The sequence below is a fragment of the Lucilia cuprina genome, chromosome 5 (genome assembly GCF_022045245.1).
Source record: "Lucilia cuprina isolate Lc7/37 chromosome 5, ASM2204524v1, whole genome shotgun sequence".
Lineage (NCBI taxonomy): Eukaryota > Metazoa > Arthropoda > Insecta > Diptera > Calliphoridae > Lucilia > Lucilia cuprina.
Genome location: NC_060953.1, coordinates 47,051,360 through 47,074,111, shown reverse-complemented (window position 1 = coordinate 47,074,111; position 22,752 = coordinate 47,051,360). Strand labels below are relative to the sequence as shown.

The window sequence follows — 22,752 nt, the reverse complement described above, 5'->3', positions numbered from 1 at the left end:
TTATACTAATATACAGTCAAACTTATATATCTTTAGTCCATTGACTAATCTACAGTTAAGAATATAGACTGATCTAAAGTCGAGACTATAAAATGAATATTAAACTATAGACTCATCAGTAGCCAGTACTGTAGACTGGACCACTGTTAAGACTTTAAACAGATTTTTAAAATGAGCTATAGTGAGTTTAAAAGACAGATCTATAAGCAAACTGGATCTTTTGTCAGGACATGACAAGACATTCTTGACTATAACTCGAATAATATTGCTTAGATTCAACAACTTCAAAATAAACGATTGCCATAGTTATATGTCAAATAAGAAAATCTGATCAACTTTATTAACCGTAATACAACCCTAGTTTGAGAAAACCAAATTTGTATTTATTATATATTTTTAATTTTTCATAATCCCTAAACCAGTGAATTATAAGTAGAGTTGTTTCATTACGAAATCGTATTAATTACATAAATTTAAAGCAAAAGAAATAAAAACAAATAAATATAAAATTGTGATATCATTATTTTAGTTGTGTAATAATTTTATAAAAATTCTACTAAAATTAAAATAAATGTTAAAAATGGCTTCTACAATTTAGCGAAAAAAAACCCAAATTATGAAAATTATTTTCTTAAAAAAACCAACTACCAACTAAATATAAAATTTAAGTTGTAGTAACTATTAAAAGCATTTTAAAACCAACAACAACAATAACAACAATTAATATTGTATTAAATAATTAGAAAAAAATAAATTATATTATAATATAAAAATTAAAATAATTAATTAAATTAACAAACACAAAATTTGTAATATACAAAAGAAAAAAATATAAGAAAAAAAAAAGAAACACACAAAAAACATTAGTTAATTACAAAGAAAATAATTAGTTTTTAAATAATTATAAAACAAGAAAAAAATACAAAAAATTAAGAAAAGCAACAACATTTTAATACAATTCAAAACAAAATTATATAAAATCCGCCTTGTGCTTAAAACAATTTTTTATAACCAAAATCATTATTAAACAAATTGGAAAAATATCTAAAAAACAACAACACAATTTTACTTGAAATTTTTCTTAAATTTCAATTTAAACTACAATAATAAAAAAAATTCAAAATTTTTTTAAAGCTTCTCTAGACAAAAAAAATATAAAATTTTTATTTAAAAATCATTTATAACATCAAAGTTATTCAAACAAATTTTTACATTAATTAAAAAATTTATATTTGCACTTTGCTTTTTTTAATTAAAAATAACAAAAAATATTCATTGAAATCTTTTTCCAAAATCAAACAAAAAAAAACTTTTTTCTGCTAAAACAACCAATAAAAAATAACAAACGAAAGAAACAACAATAACAAAATCTCTTTTTTTGAATATTTAAACAATCAATAAAATAGCAACAAAAAGAACAACAACAAATGTTTCATGTTTTTAATAAAAGAAAACAAAAAACTGGAAATTATTAAAATAAAAACAAATTGAAAATTGTTAAGTGGTGTTTTATTTTGAGAAGGGGAAAGAGGGGAAATTTATGCTAAATTTTAATCGAGGTTATTGTCTGATCTATAATGAATACTACAAAATGATCGATAATCAATACTATGGACTTATCTGGAGCCCATAGATAAATCTGTAGTCAAGACCATCTTATTTTAAGGACTATATACTGATTTACATTCAATCCTACAGTGATCTAAACTCATGACTATAAACTGATCTTTATTAAAGACAATAGACTGATCTGCAGTCAATACTATAGACTAGTCCAAACTCATGACTATAAATTGACCTATATGCAAAACTATAGACCAATCCAGAATGTTCTATAGTCAAGAATATAGAATGTTCTATAGTCAAGACTATAGAATGTTCTATAGTTAAGACTATTGAATGTTCTATAGTCAAGACTATAGAATGTTCTATAGTCAAGACTATAGAATGTTCTATAGTCAATACTATAGACTGTTCTATAGTCAAGACTATAGACTGTTTTATAGTCAAGACTATAGACTGTTTTATAGTCAAGACTATAGAATGTTTTATAGTCAAGACTATATATTGTTCTATAGTCAAGACTATAGACTGTTCTATAGTCAAGACTATAGACTGTTCTATAGTCAAGACTATAGACTGTTCTATAGTCAAGACTATGGACTGCTCTATAGTCAAGGCTATAGACTGTTCTATAGTCAAGACTATAGACTGTTCCTTAGTCAAGGCTATAGACTGTTCTATAGTCAAGACTATAGACTGTTCCTTAGTCAAGGCTATAGACTGTTCTATAGTCAAGACTATAGACTGTTCTATAGCCAAGACTATAGACTGTTCTATAGCCAAGACTATAGACTGTTCTATAGCCAAGACTATAGACTGTTCTATAGCCAAGACTATAGACTGTTCTATAGCCAAGACTATAGACTGTTCTATAGTCAAGACTATAGACTGTTCTATAGTCAAGACTATAGACTGTTCTATAGTCAAGGCTATAGACTGTTCTATAGTCAATACTATAGACTGTTCTATAGTCAAGACTATACACTGTTCTATAGTCAAGACTATAGACTGTTCTATAGTCAAGACTATAGACTGTTCTATAGTCAAGACTATAGACTGTTCTATAGTCAAGACTATAGACTGTTCTATAGTCAAGACTATAGACTGTTCTATAGTCAAGACTATAGACTGTTCTATAGTCAAGACTATAGACTGTTCTATAGTCAAGACTATAGACTGTTCTATAGTCAAGACTATAGACTGTTCTATAGTCAAGACTATAGACTGTTCTATAGTCAAGACTATAGACTGTTCTATAGTCAAGACTATAGACTGTTCTATAGTCAAGACTATAGACTGTTCTATAGTCAAGACTATAGACTGTTCTATAGTCAAGACTATAGACTGTTCTATAGTCAAGACTATAGACTGTTCTATAGTCAAGACTATAGACTGTTCTATAGTCAAGACTATAGACTGTTCTATAGTCAAGACTATAGACTGTTCTATAGTCAAGACTATAGACTGTTCTATAGTCAAGACTATAGACTGTTCTATAGTCAAGACTATAGACTGTTCTATAGTCAAGACTATAGACTGTTCTATAGTCAAGACTATAGACTGTTCTATAGTCAAGACTATAGACTGTTCTATAGTCAAGACTATAGACTGTTCTATAGCCAAGACTATAGACTGTTCTATAGTCAAGACTATAGACTGTTCTATAGTCAAGACTATAGACTGTTCTATAGTCAAGACTATAGACTCTTCTATAGTCAAGACTATAGACTGTTCTATAGTCAAGACTATAGACTGTTCTATAGCCAAGACTATAGACTGTTCTATAGTCAAGACTATAGACTGTTCTATAGCCAAGACTATAGACTGTTCTATAGTCAAGACTATAGACTGTTCTATAGTCAAGACTATAGACTGTTCTATAGTCAAGACTATAGACTGTTCTATAGTCAAGACTATAGACTGTTCTATAGTCAAGACTATAGACTGTTCTATAGTCAAGACTATAGACTGTTCTATAGTCAAGACTATAGACTGTTCTATAGTCAAGACTATAGACTGTTCTATAGTCAAGACTATAGACTGTTCTATAGCCAAGACTATAGACTGTTCTATAGTCAAGACTATAGACTGTTCTATAGCCAAGACTATAGACTGTTCTATAGTCAAGACTATAGACTGTTCTATAGTCAAGACTATAGACTGTTCTATAGTCAAGACTATAGACTGTTCTATAGCCAAGACTATATACTGTTCTATAGTCAAGACTATAGACTGTTCTATAGCCAAGACTATAGACTGTTCTATAGTCAAGACTATAGACTGTTCTATAGTCAAGACTATAGACAGTTCTATAGTCAAGACTATAGACAGTTCTATAGTCAAGACTATAGACTGTTCTATAGTCAAGACTATAGACTGTTCTATAGTCAAGACTATAGACTGTTCTATAGCCAAGACTATAGACTGTTCTATAGTCAAGACTATAGACTGTTCTATAGTCAAGACTATAGACTGTTCTATAGTCAAGACTATAGACTGTTCAATAGTCAAGACTATAGACTGTTCTATAGTCAAGACTATAGACTGTTCTATAGTCAAGACTATAGACTGTTCTATAGTCAAGACTATAGACTGTTCTATAGTCAAGATTATAGACTGTTCTATAGTCAAGACTATATACTGTTCTATAGTCAAGACTATAGACTGTTCTATAGTCAAGACTATAGACTGTTCTATAGTCAAGACTATAGACTGTTCTATAGTCAAGGATATAGACTGTTCTATAGTCAAGGATATAGACTGTTCTATAGTCAAGACTATAGACTGTTCTATAGTCAAGATTTTAGACTGTTCTATAGGCAGATGTTTTCTTAGTTTTTTTCATTTATTTAAATTGAGCCAGTCTAATGTAGATTTTATACTTGGCAGCACTGCCTCATTTCTTATCTAGCAATTGCTTGACAGCTGAATTTGACCTGTTGAGGTCGTGTTGTGTTTTTATATTTTGCTAATTTGATTTAATTTTGCATTGTAAATAACATAAATAATGTCTTAACATTTTTAGTTTTTTTTTGTGTAAATAAAAAACAATCGATTTTTAAAGAACAATAAAATGTTCAAGTAAAGAATCTATTAAGTGGAATTTTTAGTACAATAAAATTTTAAATTTATTAAAAAATTTAAAGTGAAAATTTTAATTTTAAGAGATAAGTTTAATTTTTTTATTAAAAATCGGATTTTTAGTTTAAAATATTACATTTTTAACTAAAAAAATATTTTTGTAAATACTAGTTAGAACAAATTGTCCGTCTGTTCATTAAGGTTTAAATAGAAGACTAAAAACTTAATAAACAACTTTTAAAACTTTCCTTCTTATTTCCCTGATACCGCCAAAAGGAAACAAGACACAAAAACAACTAGAAAATCACAACTACAACTTTGTTTTATAAACACTTGTGTACTCTGACCTACAAACATATAAACGAGTTGTACAACGACACACATGGCGTCGACCTCCAATAAAGATACGGCGCATGCTGCCGCTTTTTTTTCAAATCCTTCCAATTTATTAGTTTTTCTTTTTCTTTTAACACTGATAAGTAAATAATGAACTTAATAAGGAAATTGTCAAAATAAGTTTAAGAAAAGCACATGCGCTTTACAAAACTAAAAGCAAAACAAAAAACATTGACAGAAGTCCTTAACAAAGGATAACGTCATTTTGTAGACAAAACATATGACATTGGAAGTCAAAGTAAAAAGCTATTAAAGCTTTCTTAAAAGCTTGCTTAACATAAAATGTCCTTTATTTGTTTTAAAAGAAAACGGGAATAATAATTTAAAAGTAATCAGTTTGCCAGACCAACGCTCTTAAAGCAGTTGTATAATCGGAAATAGTGGACGCTTACAGTGCATCCTTACACACACACGCACATACTTACATACATACATACATATATATATTTCTTTTTTTTTTTGGTTGAGTTTAATTATTATTCTCATAGAAAAAAAATCATAAAAAACACAACGCATTTAAAGAAATATAAACAATTAAAAAAAAATATTTGTAAATTAAAAATTATTAAAAAAATTGCCTTAAAATTAATCAACAACAGCAAATAATGTTTACAACTCTAAAATAACTAAATGCAACTAAAATATGTAGAAAATATTAAAAAAAAACGAATTTAATTTAAATTGTTTTTAAGCAATAAAAGTTTAATAAATATGGAAAATAATAAAAAAAACTACAAAAAATTTTAAATAATAATTCAAAACTTTTTATTAAAATATTAATAAAAATTGGAAAATAATTAAAATATAAAATAAAGAAAAAACTCAACAAGTCATAAATATTTTAGGGAATTTAAAAAAAGTGAATTAAAATTCTATTACTCATCGACTATTTTACAAAAAAAAAAAATAAGAACACAAAAAAACCCTAAAAAACATCCTTAAAAACAATATTAGGAAAATAACAGGAATTTAAAGGCAGCAACAAAAACAACGACCATAACAAGAAATTAACACAAAAATAAAAAGAAAAACAACAAAAATAAAAAAAAAACAAATATACAAGAATTTTTAAACACCAACATAACTTAATACTCGCTAGCGTGGAAACATTCACTGCTGCTGTTTTCCCCTCAAAAACACTCAAACACTAATACACAACAATCTACCCTTCCCAAACACTCCCTCTCTAATACGCACAGGGATTCTTAAAGTTTTGATAACAGAACAACAATCAACCAACAAACTAACCAACGACAAACAGCTTTAATCAGGAAAAAGAAAAATGGGTCGCCGCAAGGATAAACCACGCCTTATCCCCGAGCAAGATAAACGTATCTGCCGTGCCATTTGCCTTTGCCAATTGACTATGGTTTTATCGTGCGTTTCCATAGTGTACTTAAGTGTAGCTATTTATGCTCCTTCATTTAAGTAAGAAAAAAATTAAATTAGAATTTCGTGCTTTTTATATCCTACACTTGATCTTTGTAGACTATTATGATATTAGAACAGGCTTAGTATAAATTTCAGACTGGACTTTTGACTAGTCTATTGCCAATTTTAGACACTAGCCCATAAACTAGTCTAATGACTAGTCTATGGACTAGTCTATGGACTAGTCTATGGACTAGCCTATGGACTAGTCTATGGACTAGCCTATGGACTAGTCTATGGACTAGTCTATGAACTAGTCTATGAACTAGTCTATGAACTAGTCTATGAACTAGTCTATGAACTAGTCTATGGACTAGTCTATGGACTAGTCTATGAACTAGTCTATGGACTAGTCTATGGACTAGTCTATGAACTAGTCTATGGACTAGTCTATGGACTAGTCTATGAACTAGTCTATGGACTAGTCTATGGACTAGTCTATGAACTAGTCTATGGACTAGTCTATGGACTAGTCTATGGACTAGTCTATGGACTAGTCTATGGACTAGTCTATGGACTAGTTTATGGACTAGTCTATGGACTAGTCTATGGACTAGTCTATGAACTAGTCTATGGACTAATCTATGGACTAGTCTATGGACTAATCTATGGACTAATCTATGGACTAGTCTATGGACTAGTCTATGGACTAATCTATGGACTAGTCTATGGACTAGTCTATGGACTAGTCTATGGACTAGTCTATGGACTAGTCTATGGACTAGTCTATGGACTAGTCTATGGACTAGTCTATGGACTAGTCTATGGACTAGTCTATGGACTAGTCTATGGACTAGTCTATGGACTAGTCTATGGACTAGTCTATGGCCTAGTCTATGGACTAGTCTATGGACTAGTCTATGGACTAGTCTATGGACTAGTCTATGGACTAGTCTATGGACTAGTCTATGGACTAGTCTATGGACTAGTCTATGGACTAGTCTATGGACTAGTCTATGGACTAGTCTATGGACTAGTCTATGGACTAGTCTATGAACTAGTCTATGAACTAGTCTATGAACTAGTCTATGGACTAGTCTATGAACTAGTCTATGAACTAGTCTATGAACTAGTCTATGGACTAGTCTATGAACTAGTCTATGAACTAGTCTATGAACTAGTCTATGAACTAGACTATGAACTAGTCTATGGACTAGTCTATGGACTAGTCTATGAACTAGACTATGATCTAGTCTATGGATTAGTCTATGGATTAGTCTATGGACTAGTCTATGGACTAGTCTATGGACTAGTCTATGGACTAGTCTATGGACTAGTCTATGGACTAGTCTATGGACTAGTCTATGGACTAGTCTATGGACTAGTCTATGGACCAGTCTATGGATTAGTCTATGAACTAGTCTATGGAATACTCTATGGACTAGTCTATCGACTGGACTGGACTATGACTTAGTCTATGAACTTGTCTATGGATTAGTCTATGGACTAGTATATGGACTTTTTTATGTACTAGTCTATGCACAAATCTATGAACTAGTCTATGGATTAGTCTATGGACTAGTCTATGGATTAGTCTATGGACTAGTCTATAGATTAGTCTATCGAATAGTCGATGGAATACTCTATGGACTAGTCTATGGAATACTCTATTAACTAGTCTATGGAATACTCTATGGACTAGTCTATGGACTACTGGGCTATGACCTAGTCTATGAACTAGGCTATGACATAGTCTATGGACAAGTCTATGGACAAGTCTATGGACTAGTTTATGAACTAGTCTATTAACTGGTCTATGAAATAGTCTATGAACTAGTCTATGGACAAGACTATAAACTAGTTAATGAACTAGTCTATAAACTAGTCTATAGTCTAGTCTATGGATAATCCTATTGACTAGTTTATTGACTGGCCTATGACAAATATTTTGTCTAGTCTATGGACAAATATTTTGTCTAGTCTATGGACTATTCTATACGTAACTATTCTACGGACTATCCTATTGACTGGTCTATGTAATAACATATTGCCTAGACTATGAACTTAGCTAATGCCTATAAACAAATATATTGACTGGTCTATGGACTAGCATATTGCCTAGATTATGGACTAGTCTGACTATAAACTAGTCTAGGAAATAGTCTGTTAACTAGTTTATAAACCGGCCTATGAACTAGTCTACGGACAAGGCTATTGTTTAGTCTACTGACTAGTTTATAGATTTTTTTATAAACTAGTATATTGACTAGCCTATGGTCATTCATATTGCCTAATGCCTACTTATAGACTAGCCTGACTATAGATTAATTTATGAACAAGTCTATGGACTAGTTTATATACTAGTCTATAAAGAAGTATATTGACTGGTCTATATACTAGCATATTTCCTAGACTATGATCTTGCCTAATGACTAGTCCATGGACTATCCTGTTGACTAGTCTCTTGACTAGGTCATAGACAAGTCTTTTGACTAGGTCATAGACAAGTCTCTTGACTAGCTCATAGACTAGCCTAATGACTATTGGCTAATCCATGGACTGGCCTATTGACTAGTCTATTTACTGTACCAGTGTTCAGTCTAGCCTATCTACTCTGGCTTATTAACTAGATCTTGGACTAGCCTATGGACTAGACTATTGATTAATCTATGGATTAGCTTATTGACTATGGATTTGCCTATTGTCTGTTTTATAGCTGGTGCAGGGTATCACATAGTTGCATATGATCGTCAATATTTTTTTACTTATTTCAATTAAATATTTTTTTTGTAAATTTTTCTTTCGCATTTAAAGAGCTTTTAAATCCGGTTTTGAATTGGATCCGGTCATGTGTCAAACTATACAATCGGATATGCCTGATTCACATTGTGGTTGGGCTTCTTGTGGTGAATGGTGTTTAACACGTACCAGCGGTTTTTGTCCACAAATCTATTCAATCGTGCGTCGCAATGGCACCGATATTCAGTTGAATAATTGTACTCGTATTACAAATACTTCATGTGCAATGGTAAGTAGTTTTTTGGATATGATTTTTTTCATGTTATTTTATTTTTTTTATTTAACTTGAATTAATACAGTGTCAGAGAAAAGGACATTTGCATTTTAAAATTAAAGTCTTAGAAACTTTCTTAAACTTAGTTCAAATGATTTGAACTAAAGTTTGGGTTATTGTATTAACTTGTGCCTGGAATTTAGATAAAAGTCGCACTAGAACATGTTATAATCTAGACTATAGAAAAATGTACTTTATTAATTCTCCCTAAAAAGTTTATTGCCCTTCAGTTGCCTATCTAATCAATTTGTAAAAAAGTATATACGTAAAATATTTATACTTAAACTTTAGCCCACACATATTCTCAACAAAAAAAATGCCAAAAACAAATCTAACGCCTACGTTAAGTACAAAACTTAGACCTTTTTTCTGATGCCATTCCACATATTGAACTTAAAAACATATTATTGTGAAGCTATATTTTATTTATAAAATAAAGACAAACAAACTACGTAGAATCATTATATAATTTATATATTTGCTATTGCATGTGAAATGGGAATAGTAGGTTAAGCAAATCAAACCATAAACCCACATTACATATACTCTCTCACTCTCCAAATAGTTGAATAGTTTCAAACTTACAAACAAATACGCAAACGAATCAGAATATAAATATCAACAATTCTATATCAAAATAACAAAAAAATATATATAAATAATTTAAAATGTTTGTACTCGTATTTCCAAGAAAACATGTCTTTCAGTCATGTCAACATCCTCTCTGTATCCTTGTATCAGATTCTATGCTTCAACTACCAGCAATGTCGAATTACTCATATACATATGCATATTTGAGTGGTATTGTTAATGCAGGCATTTTATATTTGAAAAGAATATTAGAGTTACCATTCTTGGTTGATTTTGAAAATAACAAAAACAAAAAATGATATTTCGTACTACACATCGGAATTATATAGTTTGGATCATATAGTTCAAACTAATAAGAGTTCAATAATCTGAACTATTGTATGGACTATCGTCTGTACTATAGTCTTAAACAGTCTGAAAGAAGTTGAACTATGTAGAAGACTTAAAACCCGATAATAAGAGACCTCAATAGTCTGAACAATTGTATGAACTATCGCATGTAATAATGGTCTTAAAGATATTGGATTATGAAGAAGACTTTTAACACTTTCACGCACAAAACTAGTCTATAGTGTAGTCTATAGTCTAGTCTATAGTGTAGTCTATAGTCTAGTCTATAGTCTAGTCTATAGTCTAGTCTATAGTCTAGTCTATAGTGTAGTCTATAGTCTAGTCTATAGTCTAGTCTATAGTGTAGTCTATAGTCTAGTCTATAGTCTAGTCTATAGTCTAGTCTATAGTCTAGTCTATAGTCTAGTCTATAGTCTAGTCTATAGTCTAGTCTATAGTCTAGTCTATAGTCTAGTCTATAGTCTAGTCTATAGTCTAGTCTATAGTCTAGTTTATAGTCTAATCTATAGTCTAGTCTATAGTCTAGTCTATAGTCTAGTCTATAGTCTAGTCTATAGTCTAGTCTATAGTCTAGTCTATAGTCTAGTCTATAGTCTAGTCTATAGTCTAGTCTATGGTCTAGTCTATAGTCTATTCTATAGTCTAGTCTATAGTCTAGTAGTCTACGGATACTTTATTTTGACGTATTTTGATCATTTTTGATTAAAAATGGGAAAAGTGTTTTTAAAGGATATCGCAGGATATGGATTTAGTGACATCAAATTCTGAAAAGTAACGTTAAAGCTCTAGATCGAGAAAGATGTAAAAAAATTCTTCGGATACCGGAGTCGCGTATACGTGAAAGATTTAACCGAATACTGAGATTGATCCGCGTCTGCAGTAGACTATAGATCAGACTATAGAATGGAATAGAGAGTCGACTATAGTCCTATAGTTTACTCTATATAGAGTATGAAATAGACTAAAGAATATATTAAAATCTGGACTACATATAGAATTGATTGGACTCGTGGGCGGTATCATCATTCGTGTCTGATGTTATCGTCCAAGCACTATAAATCTCTAGGGCCAGATGGCATATTTCCAGCACTACCCCAAAAATTACCATGATATTCAGGAGCAGCCTGGAAACGTTATACATTACTAAAGTATGGAGAGAAGTCATAATTGATAAATATTCCCAAAGCGGGAAAAATGAAATCATGTATCAAGACTGTACACCGATCAGTCTGTCATCGTGTTTATTGAAAACACTAGAAAGAATCGGTCTTTTCTGACAATTTCTGGTACAACACACATACCTTAAAGGAAGGTCGGTGGAGACAGTTTGACATGAGGTTTTCGGAACTATAGATAAGGCAAATAGAGGGTGAATTTATTTATCTGCAATAATTGATGGCCTGGATGATCTAAATGTTGATTAGCGGATAAAAAATTGGATTACAAAACAAGCTCAAAGGTTAGTATGGCTTGCAATCACTGGTTGTATGAGCTCAACGCCTCAGGCTAGTCAAGAGACGATACTAATTATAGTTCCTACAAAAGATATGTTAATCATGGGGCAGGAAACGGACTTCATTCTATCTAAATTGAATGTCAATAGGTCAGTAACGACAAGAAATGAATGGGCCGTGAACACTGTCCTAAGGAATGACGTGATCTCAATATTCACTGATGGCTCAAAGACAGAAATGGGAACCGAATCAGGAATCTTCTCCGAAAAACTGAATCTTCTGCTGTCTCTTCGACTACCTGACCTGACATCTGCACGATTCTTCAGCCAGAGATATATTCCATTGATACATAATCCGGGAAATGAATCACAAAAATTCGACAATACAGGCTCCTAACTCCAATGTCGAAATGTATTCTCAATTGTATTTAATCATTGGCACAACTGACGACACAGCATAATGTTAAGTTGATATGGAATCTAGGACATGAGGGCATCCGGAAAAATAAAATACATAATGACTGCTCAACCAAATGGTCGGCCCTTGACTTAACCCTTAAAAAGGGAATTCACACTCTCCTGGCTTTGAATGGAAATAAACTTAGTTGGTCAAATATCAACACATGTATAATATCGAGTCTGCTTTGGCTTGATATGGAATCTAGGACATAGGTGCATTCGGGAATATTGCCAACTCTAGACTTAACCCTTTCGAAAGGGATATTCACACTCCTATGACTTTGAAAGAGAAGAATCTTAAATGGTCAAATATGACCACTTGTAGAATATCAAGTCTGCTTTGGCACACTCTGTCAATGAATAGTAAGAACTCGATTGGACTTCATCTACCCATGTTATAATGAAGCTACTGTAAAAAAGCAACGAGCTCTCAAATGAGCTCTCTTGCTCCCTTTTTTGTCATTCATACATGATAAAAAGTCAGTCAGAGAATAATTTTTTTTACTATCTGCCTTTCACTGCTGTAGAAGCTGTTTGAATGACTGTCCAGCCTTATAAGAACACCGACTTCCCGATCTTGGTAGAACATTTTTTCATGATCTGGACTGTTTTCGAGATGTGTCACTAGTAGACATGGTTTTCTCGGAGACCGCCAGAACTAATTAGTTAAAGAAATTAGCGAGTGAAAGCATTTTCTCACCTTAAGTTAATGACAATTCTAAGGGCCACTAGGCCTTCGAGTAAACTCGCTAATTAGTGAGCATCCGACGTAATCTAACCAATAGTTCTATCTATAGTTTGAACTATAGATAGAACTATATAGTGCACAGTAGAGTGTACTTCAAATTTGACTATTGTCTAAACCATAATGTAGTAAAAGGGATTTAAATTTACAAAATCCAGCATAAGAAAAAAATAAACCCTGTTCGCTTCCTGTTTTAAAAAATAGGTATATTGTATATCCTGTTTAAATCAACGTGGGCTGATAAAAAGTAACAATTTAAAGGAAAAAATTTTCTTTAATTTAACATTAATCTAAATCTGACCACCCCAAACGATGGTCATGTATTGACACATTAGAACAATTTTTTTTTTTAATGTTCTTCTAAATTTGTAGCTTCATATTGTTGTTTTTACTTTTAGCTATTTTTCTATTTATTTATTCCATTGTAGTTGTAGTTGCTGATGTCTTTTAATTTTACAAATTAGTTGTTTGTATCCGTTGTTTTTGTGTCATTTAATATGAAGAGACGAAAGTCATACAAACTCACAGATACATTAGATATAGAATAACAACGAGTAGAAAATAGAAATATCTATTACAATAAATAAATTGTTTAAAGTTAGCTTAATGTATGTTTATGGCATGGTATGATTTTGTTCTGTCTGGCTGTCAGACATAAATAGAAAAAAAAACCAAGAAGAATAGCAAGAAAGTAAACTATCAACCAAAAGTTTGTGTAAAAATGAGTCATTTTAAGACAAATTGGTAATGATGATCATCATCAATGTCCTTGTCAGCTGGAATTGAAATGAGTTATCAAGTTGCTAAATGTTTTAGTAGCTATTTAGTGATATAACAATTCCCAGCAAAACAAAAGAACTTCCAAAGAAGCGAAAAAGAAGTAGAATTTAATTCATGGAAGTAAAAAAAGTCTTGAAGAAGTAATGATTTTAACAAAGGCTTGTCATAGGAGGGATGTCCTTTTTATTTAATTCCATATTCACTACATCTGAAGTCATTCTCAGGAAGTAATTTGTATTGCATTTATCAATTACTTCAAGATTGGATTATTTTCGCTTCTTTGGAGGTCATTAAACATCACTTCCACAAAAGGTAAACAAAAATTCACTTAGTGCTACTTTTGAAGTGGTGATAAATGTTATTCTTTTGTAATTACTTTGTTTTCTTTTTGCTGGGAATACCTGCTGCTATTGTCTTTTTTTAGACATTTAAACATTTACTATTTGTTGAAGTGTAAATTCAAGTAAAATGGGAAATTTTAATGTTTATCTTGTTGAATAGTTATTTTTAGTATAAAATATAAATGATACAACACTTGCCACTTTATTTATATGTATGAATCTATCTATATGTATTTGTAGCAAGTGTGTGCGTAAAATTCAACATTTGAAAAGTTGGCAACAAACCACACCTGCAACTAGTAAAAAAGGTGTCTTAATGTACAGGAGTAAATTGACAACACAAAGCAGCAAAGGTGCCAACAGCAACAACTTGTTGCAAAAAGGAATATATATATAATGTTGGCATATAAATAATTAGTTTTATTGTCAGGAAAATAAAAATGCTTAAAATAATACAAATGCCACATAAAATTCAATTACTCTTCGTGTCTATTGTAGTAAACATAGTGTTAGTAAGTTTGAGGCATTTTAAGGCGTTTTCTTTGAATAAGAATAGATAGCGGAAACAAAGTGTTTTGTTTTAAATTGAAATTAAATTTTTAAATTTACAGTGTTCATGTTTTAACACTGCAGTTAAATTGTCTCTGTGTAAAAGATCGCAAAAGATCACGATCAATCGATCAAACTAAATCTACATCATGGAAATTTATTATAGTCCAGCAAAAATTTTTATCACATTTTATTCATTTATGACTCTTCTGCACTATTTAAACGATCACATATTAGGAGAAAATAGGGTTCTTAAGTTGAAACGAAAAGTCGACTATTCGACTTTTTTCATTTAGTTAAAAGTCGACTTTTCGACTTTTTTCGTTTAGTTAAATGTCGACTTTTCGACCTTTTGCATTTTATGAAAAGTCGACTTTTAGACTTTTTTTCATTTAATTAAAGGTCGACTTTTAGTCTTTTCGACTATAAGTGTTTTATAAATAGTCAAATATTCGACTTTTTTGACTTTTCTATTTTTTCGACTTTTTGATTATTTTCAACTTTTTACGACTATTTTTTGATTTTTTTCTAGTTTTTCCGACTATTTAAGAGTTTTTGACATTTTTCCACTTTTTTTTTAAATTTTCGACTATTTTTCTACAATTTTCGAGTTTTTGACTTTTTTCGACTTTTCGATATTTTACGACATTTCGACTTTATTCGACCTTTTTCGAATTTTATTAACAAATTCGAATTTTCGATTTTTTTCGCAGACGATAGTTGAGTTATCGACTTTTTTGGAACAAAATAGTCGACTTCGACTTTTTTCGATAAAAAATCGATTGTTCGGTTATTCGAAAGTCGATTTATAGAACCCTAGGAGAAATTGGTAACCTATCTGCGACTTGTCAAAAATAATCTTTTATGCGCCTCTTTTCTTATTAGTTACGAATCATTTTTGAATCTTTTTAGTGTAATTTTCCGTTTGATAAGAAACAATTTTACACCTTTCATCGGATTGAAATATGATATAAAAAACTATCATATGTTAAACATCAGTATGATGAATTTATGAATTTTACACAATTTTGGAAAATTTATGAGGAAAGCTAAATCGAGGTGGATCCTGAACAGAAATTTTTACCCAATCATCATAATTTGACTATTTATAAGAATAAAAAGTTATTTTTCAATTTGGAAGGATATGTCAATATTTTGAGAGGAGAATGTATGATGAATTTATGATTTCTATATATTTTGTTATTGAATTTTCATTTAAACAATTTTTAATCATATATCGGAATCATTTTTTAAGTACGCAACTTGTTGATCACTTTTAGGTCATCAAAAAGAGTCAAAAAAGACTCAGTCTTGTTGTTGTTGTCATAACAGTTCGACTGTGGCTGATAATTCTTTCCATGGGAAACAAATTTCGGTTGATACAACTGTCGCTGGGATGACAATCATTGACAGAATATGACTCCGGTCGTTTCAGAGCGAAGATCCAATTATCGCATGTAGGCATGTTCTTGTTGTTATAACAGTTTGACTGCAGCCAATACTTGTTTCCTGGGGAAAAAACTTTCGGTGGCATGAGCTAACAAGTGGCATGATCTAACAAGTTAAACTCGGTATATTGGGTAGATCGATTACGAAGTCAAGGTTATAAAGTTTGAAGTCACATGCTGTTAAACTGATTTCTTCTCTCTTTATCAAGATTTCTTATAAAGTTTGCAGTCACATGCTGTTAAACTGATTTCTTCTCTTCCTCGTCTAAGTAACTTTTGCTTTAACTGTTACTTGGGTAGCCCATTCGATCTGACATGACATGACAGTATGATAAACAGGGCTGAAGCGTTTATAATATATTTTAACCTTACTACGTTCCAGACTAAGAGATTTAGACATTAGATGTTAATGATCGATGTCTGCAGTCAAACACATACGATACCATTTCCAGTCGTTATTGGGGTGCTAGGTGTTTTGAAAAGATTCTAGGTGTTTGAGAAGATTCTAAACCGTATATGTTAATGGTCGAATAATCGTGCAGTCAACACAGATAAGAAATCACTTCCAGTCCGAATTGGGGTGCTCTAAGGTTTTTTTACAACTTTGTAAGCATTTAGGATAATATATCATCTCTGTTCTAGCGTCTCTAATCTACGCACTAGATAATTTTGTCTCAAACTTTGTAAACTGTCTTTATGTCGATAAATACGACAGTTCTTCCAGAGATATTTTTACGAAAAAATTTGTTCACATCTCCAAAAGGAAAGCCGACATATAGGATATCTTAATATTTTGTTTGGATACATAGAAAGCGAATATTTGTTTGCCTCATAATAGTCTCTAAACTCAGAAATCATAATTGTAGTGATCGTGGTCTGTTCCCCTATTTGACAGAGATTTTCTACGATTTAACTCAAGTTTAGTCTAGAAACTTATAAATGGAATACTACTCTTGTAGGTAACTAATCCCATTTGTAGGGTAATTTTTAACCTATTTCTTTGGATGGATAGGTCGTTCCTTAACTATTAAAGATAGATGCTGTGCTTAAGTGATTCTCAGGGCCAGAGTTTCTACGAATATGTAAGAATGCAATAACAACTTTAGGGTTTCAACAAATGTCCATAAGAATAGTTATGTATTTGTAAAGTAAATCTCCAGATGTTCTCGCCGTACTGAAGATTAATTCAATTTTTTATTCAACATCTTACAATACTAACATCAGTGTCACAGTTTACGGGTGATCAGTATGAAAACCGGGTTTAAAAACCTCTAAGGTTCTCATACCTAACAGGAACTGAGAATGTCGACTAAGTGATGTTTCCAAACTGGCCTTTACTAAAGCAAATGACTTAGGATAGGGTACAAACATGTTTCATTATTCGAAATATTCGAGATTCTGATAGTTGATCCTAATTAAAAACCTATTCTGTTGGTAAATAAAAATTCTAATAAAAATCTCTTCCTTTTTTCTAGATCGATATGAGTCGTTTAAATAAATTCAATTGTAACAATGGGACAGCCTGTAACAACATTCACGGAGTATTCAATTGTTCAAATGGTAAGTAATGCTTTGTATACACAGTTGTAAGATCTTACAACGTTGGCAGTAAAATGTGCAGGAAATGTCTAATAATAGTGTAAACTTACAAATTTTGTCTTCCAATATTGTCAGTAATGCTTTTTCTGAAACCGTTGCAAAAGAAAAGTTATAAGTTCAGACGATTGTTAGACATTTTCTGAAGATGACAACGTTGTAAGATCTGACTATGTATACACGGTTGTTAGATCTTACAACGTTGGCAGTAAAATGTGCTGAAAATGTCTAATAACAGTGTAAATTTATAAATTTTATCTTCTAATATTAAATCAGTAATATTTTTATTGAGAACGTTGCAAAAGAAAATTCGTAAGTTCAGAAGATTGTTAGACATTTTCTGAACATTTTACTGACAAACGTGTATCACCGCTTTAAGAAACAATTCCAATCGAATTTTAACGAAAAGTAATATGAGATATTTTACCTTCAACCAGGTCACTGTAAAAATATGTCAGAGTTCTTTTTGTGTCATCACAAAGCCGATGGACCGACAATAAATTCAGCCAAAGACAATACAAAATTGAATGGTTTCTTTGAGTGTCATGGAGTGCATTGTACGAAAATTAAAAAACCTTTTAGTTGTGACAGATATTGTTCGAAAATAACCACTTCACATATAAATGTTCTGCTGATGCATGTAAGTGTTTGTTGTTTAAGGGCAAAAAAAGGACTTTAACACTTTTATATTTTTATTTTTAACAAATAAACTTTTAAATACTTGAACAGGAGGATAATGTTATAGCAGCAGATTGTGAAAATGCAGTGGCCTTTAATGAGGCCAGAGGCAATGAGCTGGGGGTTCGTATAAGTCCGACAGAATTTTGGAAAGAGGACGATGGGAATCTGTTAACGAATTGTGCCACTGTAACGAGGGAAGGGGACAAAATACTGTGAGTTTAAGACTTTCTCTCAAAAGGGAATTTATGTTACAAATTTTAACATTTTTAGGGCCACGGATTGTCTGAATGGTACTTTATTGCCGCACAATATTTTGCCGGAGCCTTTTATGAATTTTACACAATTTTGGAAAATCTATGAGGAAAGCAAAATCGAAGTGGATCCTGAACAGAAATTTTTACCCAATCAACATAACTTGACAATTTATAAGAATAAAAAGTTATTTATCAATTTGGAGGGTTGTGTCAATACTTTGAGGGGAGAATGTAAAGATTTTCATGCTCGTCATGGCAGTGATGGCGATAATAATACGGCTCAATCGAGGTATCAATGTTATTATAATAAGGTAAGGGTTATTTTGAATGGTTCAGATACTCTCCCGAAAAAATATTAAATTACATTTTCCCACTCTTGATTTCTTTTAGGATCCCTCAGTTGAATTTGTAACTTCACGTTATGATTTGAAAAAAGTCTATAATGAATTGTTATTCTCGCTAATAGTTCCTATAGTTTTGTTTGTGATCTCATCAATTTCTCTTATAATTATAACAACATATGTTAAGGTAAGTCTGAATTTATGAACTTTTACAGAATAACCGAATGCATTAAATTGTAATTAACAGGTGGGAGATGATGCCAAAATGCGTTGTATTTGTGGCGGCGAAGAATCAGATGCCGATGAAATCTATTCATCACGTAAAAGTAAAAGGAATCGTCAGGCTCAGAATTTAGAAACGATGGACAATCTAAATCAAATGACAGATTTGGCGGTAAGTTTTGGAATGTTGTTTTTAGTTTTAACATTTTTTCTTTGAAAACAGGATGAACGTTTGTATATGGGTCAAATATTGTGGGTTATCGGTTCTGGGTATTTCCGAAAGCAAGTGAACAAAAAGGTCACAGTCTTATATGCTTAAGTTCCTGTACCTTGGGATCATTATGAACGACAGAGTAAACTTTTTGATTAATCTTTAAGCTTATGTAGAGGGCGTGATGTTCGCGTCGTACATTAGGGGCTTGTGCATCTTACAGATACTCTGCGCGGTACGATGTCTGTTATTGGCAGAAACGAGGTCTTTTCGTAAGAGATGCGATAAGTGTGATGAGCCTTAAAGTGCATTTGCTTTCAAAATCATTAAGATTCTTGTAAATGGATTAAAGCTTATGTTAGACCCATCTTTATTAGTAAGTGGATCCTAAGAGAACGTGATGCACATTAGGGGCATGCACAGGTAATGTAGAGTGTGCGGTACGATGATTGTTAATGGGAGAAACAAGGTCTGAGTAGATGGAAGTCTAGTCTGATTCGGTATCCATATGGTCGTTGTACACAGATGTATGAGTTGCTGTTATTTCCCCACGTAACTGTCTTCATGGAATTTCCCCCGGGGGAATGTTACCTTGGTGAAGCCTCCGCCTTGGTGTAATTGCAATCCCGGGGTATAAACAGGTGGCCAATACCTGTAGTAGACCGGGACTAAAAAATTGCTTACAGTCTGCTGTTTGGCTTAGTCTTTGCATAGATTGAGAGATCAAACCAGAGCACCGCATAATCTGGTTCTACGGGTAGCCAGTTGCCCGCAGGACTATGTCCTGGCTGATCAGTTGGTTGAGGTTCCTTCGGGATCCACGCAGTGGCTGTGGTTTAAACCCAAATTCGCGGGGAGAGTAAGTGGCGGGATAAGTTCGGTGCTGTTGCCGAAAACAACAGATACCCCACAGAGGAGTGACTGTGGGACTAAGAGTTGGAAATGAGTTGGTATTAATTGTATATGGTACGGGATGAATGTGAGGTTCGGCGGGCCTCATCCGTCTACCTAATGAATTTGTCGTATGTTTTTCTCTTATGAATGTATCGTATGAATGAGATGTGTGCTGGGTTGAATGACGATGGATGAAATGTACATATGTCATATACATATGATACCATTGAATTTTCCTTGTCCAGATATGTTCATATAGAATTACCACAGTGTTTCCCTGTGAGTAAGAACTTCGGTCCACCGGTTACGTCTCTAGAGGCCATCCAATGGTCAGATATTATATAGCTGAGTTCTTCATTGAAGAATAAAAAGGGCGGTGGTAGACCGTTCTCAAGTCTACCCAGTGGATGAAAAAGACCACCGTGAGATAAGGCCGTCAAGGCAGGTGCTCACGTTAAAACTCTCGATATTCGTGTCTCCAAGGCATCCTCCGGGCATGTTTCTACCGGTCTACGGGATACGTCACTAGGTAATGTTGCCGACTTAACAGAGGCGTAGTTGTAAACGGAAGTGATGTTTTACATTTCGGAAGTTAAGCAACGGGGCAGCAATGATCAGAGATTAGCTCAAGTACATGAGCAAAGTTCAGATTCTGTTGAGCAACGATTATGTCTTTTGCATATAGTAGTTTTTGTTGTTGTGTCCATGTTGTTTTTATGATCTCTTTAAGGAGCTATTGTGTGTTTTCTTCTTATTGATATCACACTATGTGGCTCCTGTGAGTGCCTATCATGAAACATTGGTCAACAGTTTAGACCCTTTAGAGTTTTTCACTGTTTTGTGACTTACATATAACTAACTCTGACCTAAAATTTTAACTGAAAGTAACGCAATGACTTTGCTTTAAACTAAAATCGCGGAAAGAGCTTAAAAACACTCTGCAGTTCATACATAGGCACTGCTCACTAACCAAGGGAGAGGTTATGACCAAATGCATTCAAGTCGGATCGTTAATAGTTCGAATAAGTTTTGTACAAAATATTCAAGAAAATTTTCAATATTCAAGAGTTTTGTTCAAGTTTTCGATTTTAACTAAATTTTATAGAAAATTTTTCAAAATTTATTAATTCTTATTGAAAACTTTTCAATATTGAATATTTTTTATAGAAAATTTTTCAATATTGTCTAATTTTTATAGAAAATTTTTTAATATTGATTAATTTTTATAGAAAATTTTTCAATATTGATTAATTTTTATAGAAAATTTTTCAATATCGACTAATTTTTATGGAAAAAATTTCATTATTGTTAAATTTTTATGGATAATTTTTCAATATCGTCTAATTTTTATAGAAAAATTTTCAATATTGACTAATTTTTAAAGAAAATTTTCAATATTGACTAAATTTTATAGAAAATTGTTCAATATTGTTAAATTTTTATAGAAAATTTTTCAATATTGAAATAAAAATCTTTCAGTTTTGAAAAATTCCTATAGAAAATATTCTTTACTAGAGAAGTTTTTAAAAACAGTAAATATTTTTCTCTTACTTTTATTTTCTAGGAACATGACGTTAGTCCTGCCGATGCCAATGCCATGATTGGCAGTACAAAGTCACTATTGCCCTTAAGTCCCACCAATGATTCCGGTACCACCGATAATACATTTGACGATGAAAAAGCCTCAAAATGTGACATGCCAGAAAAACCTCTAGTAGTAATTTAAAACAAACTAAGTAAATCAAGAAAAAAATCAAGCAAACATTAAAAAAAACTTTAAACTAAAACTTAATTTCTAAATGTGCATGTGTAATTTTATTAAACAAAAAAAAAAAAAAAAAAAAAACGACAAAATTTATTAACTTGTAATTTAAAATGAATGTGCAATCAAATCACAATTGTACCTTAATTTTTTTTTTCTTCGTTATTTGTTTTTTGACAAAAGCAAAATAGAAATTTTATTTTATATTAGTTTTTCTTGAAATTTTGCAAAAAAATAATAAGGGAATATATAGAAAAACAAAAAAAGTAAAACCAACTGAATATAAACTGCCTTCAATGTTAACCACCAAACAAAAATATTTAATAGAGAGAAAAGAAATACAACTTTTTAGGAACAAAAAAAATTATGTGATTTAAATAAAGAAAAAAAAAACAAAAATATAAACAAAACGATTTGATAAACATATTCATTAAAACAAAAATCTAAACATCGTATGGCATTAATATTCAACTTCTTTTTTCTTTAAAAAAACTCATAGCTAAACATTTTCGTACATTAATTACATTTAAAACAAAAACATATTTTCTAAAAATATTTGTAAAATTTTAACAAACATTTAAAATAAAAAA

The 22,752-nt window shown here is 31.6% G+C and overlaps 1 protein-coding gene across 1 annotated transcript; it reads left to right on the top strand.

The window, feature by feature from the left end:
- The first annotated feature begins 5,867 nt into the window (after positions 1-5,867).
- LOC111678676 lies at positions 5,868-22,220 on the top strand. Its single transcript, XM_023440092.2, has 9 exons — positions 5,868-6,468; positions 9,226-9,439; positions 17,677-17,761; positions 18,235-18,437; positions 18,527-18,690; positions 18,749-19,043; positions 19,123-19,260; positions 19,321-19,467; positions 21,965-22,220. Exons 1-9 carry the CDS (start codon positions 6,323-6,325, stop codon positions 22,124-22,126), a joined length of 1,554 nt encoding a protein of 517 aa, XP_023295860.1. The 5' UTR covers positions 5,868-6,322; the 3' UTR covers positions 22,127-22,220.
- The last annotated feature ends 532 nt before the right edge of the window (positions 22,221-22,752 follow it).

Bases quoted from the DNA above. Each gene is read 5' to 3' on its own strand.
- LOC111678676 (XM_023440092.2), top strand. From the start codon at position 6,323: ATGGGTCGCCGCAAGGATAAACCACGCCTTATCCCCGAGCAAGATAAA. The intron at 17,762-18,234 runs GTAAGTAATGCT...ACCTTCAACCAG, and splicing joins AGTATTCAATTGTTCAAATG to GTCACTGTAAAAATATGTCA. The intron at 18,438-18,526 runs GTAAGTGTTTGT...ATACTTGAACAG, and splicing joins TAAATGTTCTGCTGATGCAT to GAGGATAATGTTATAGCAGC.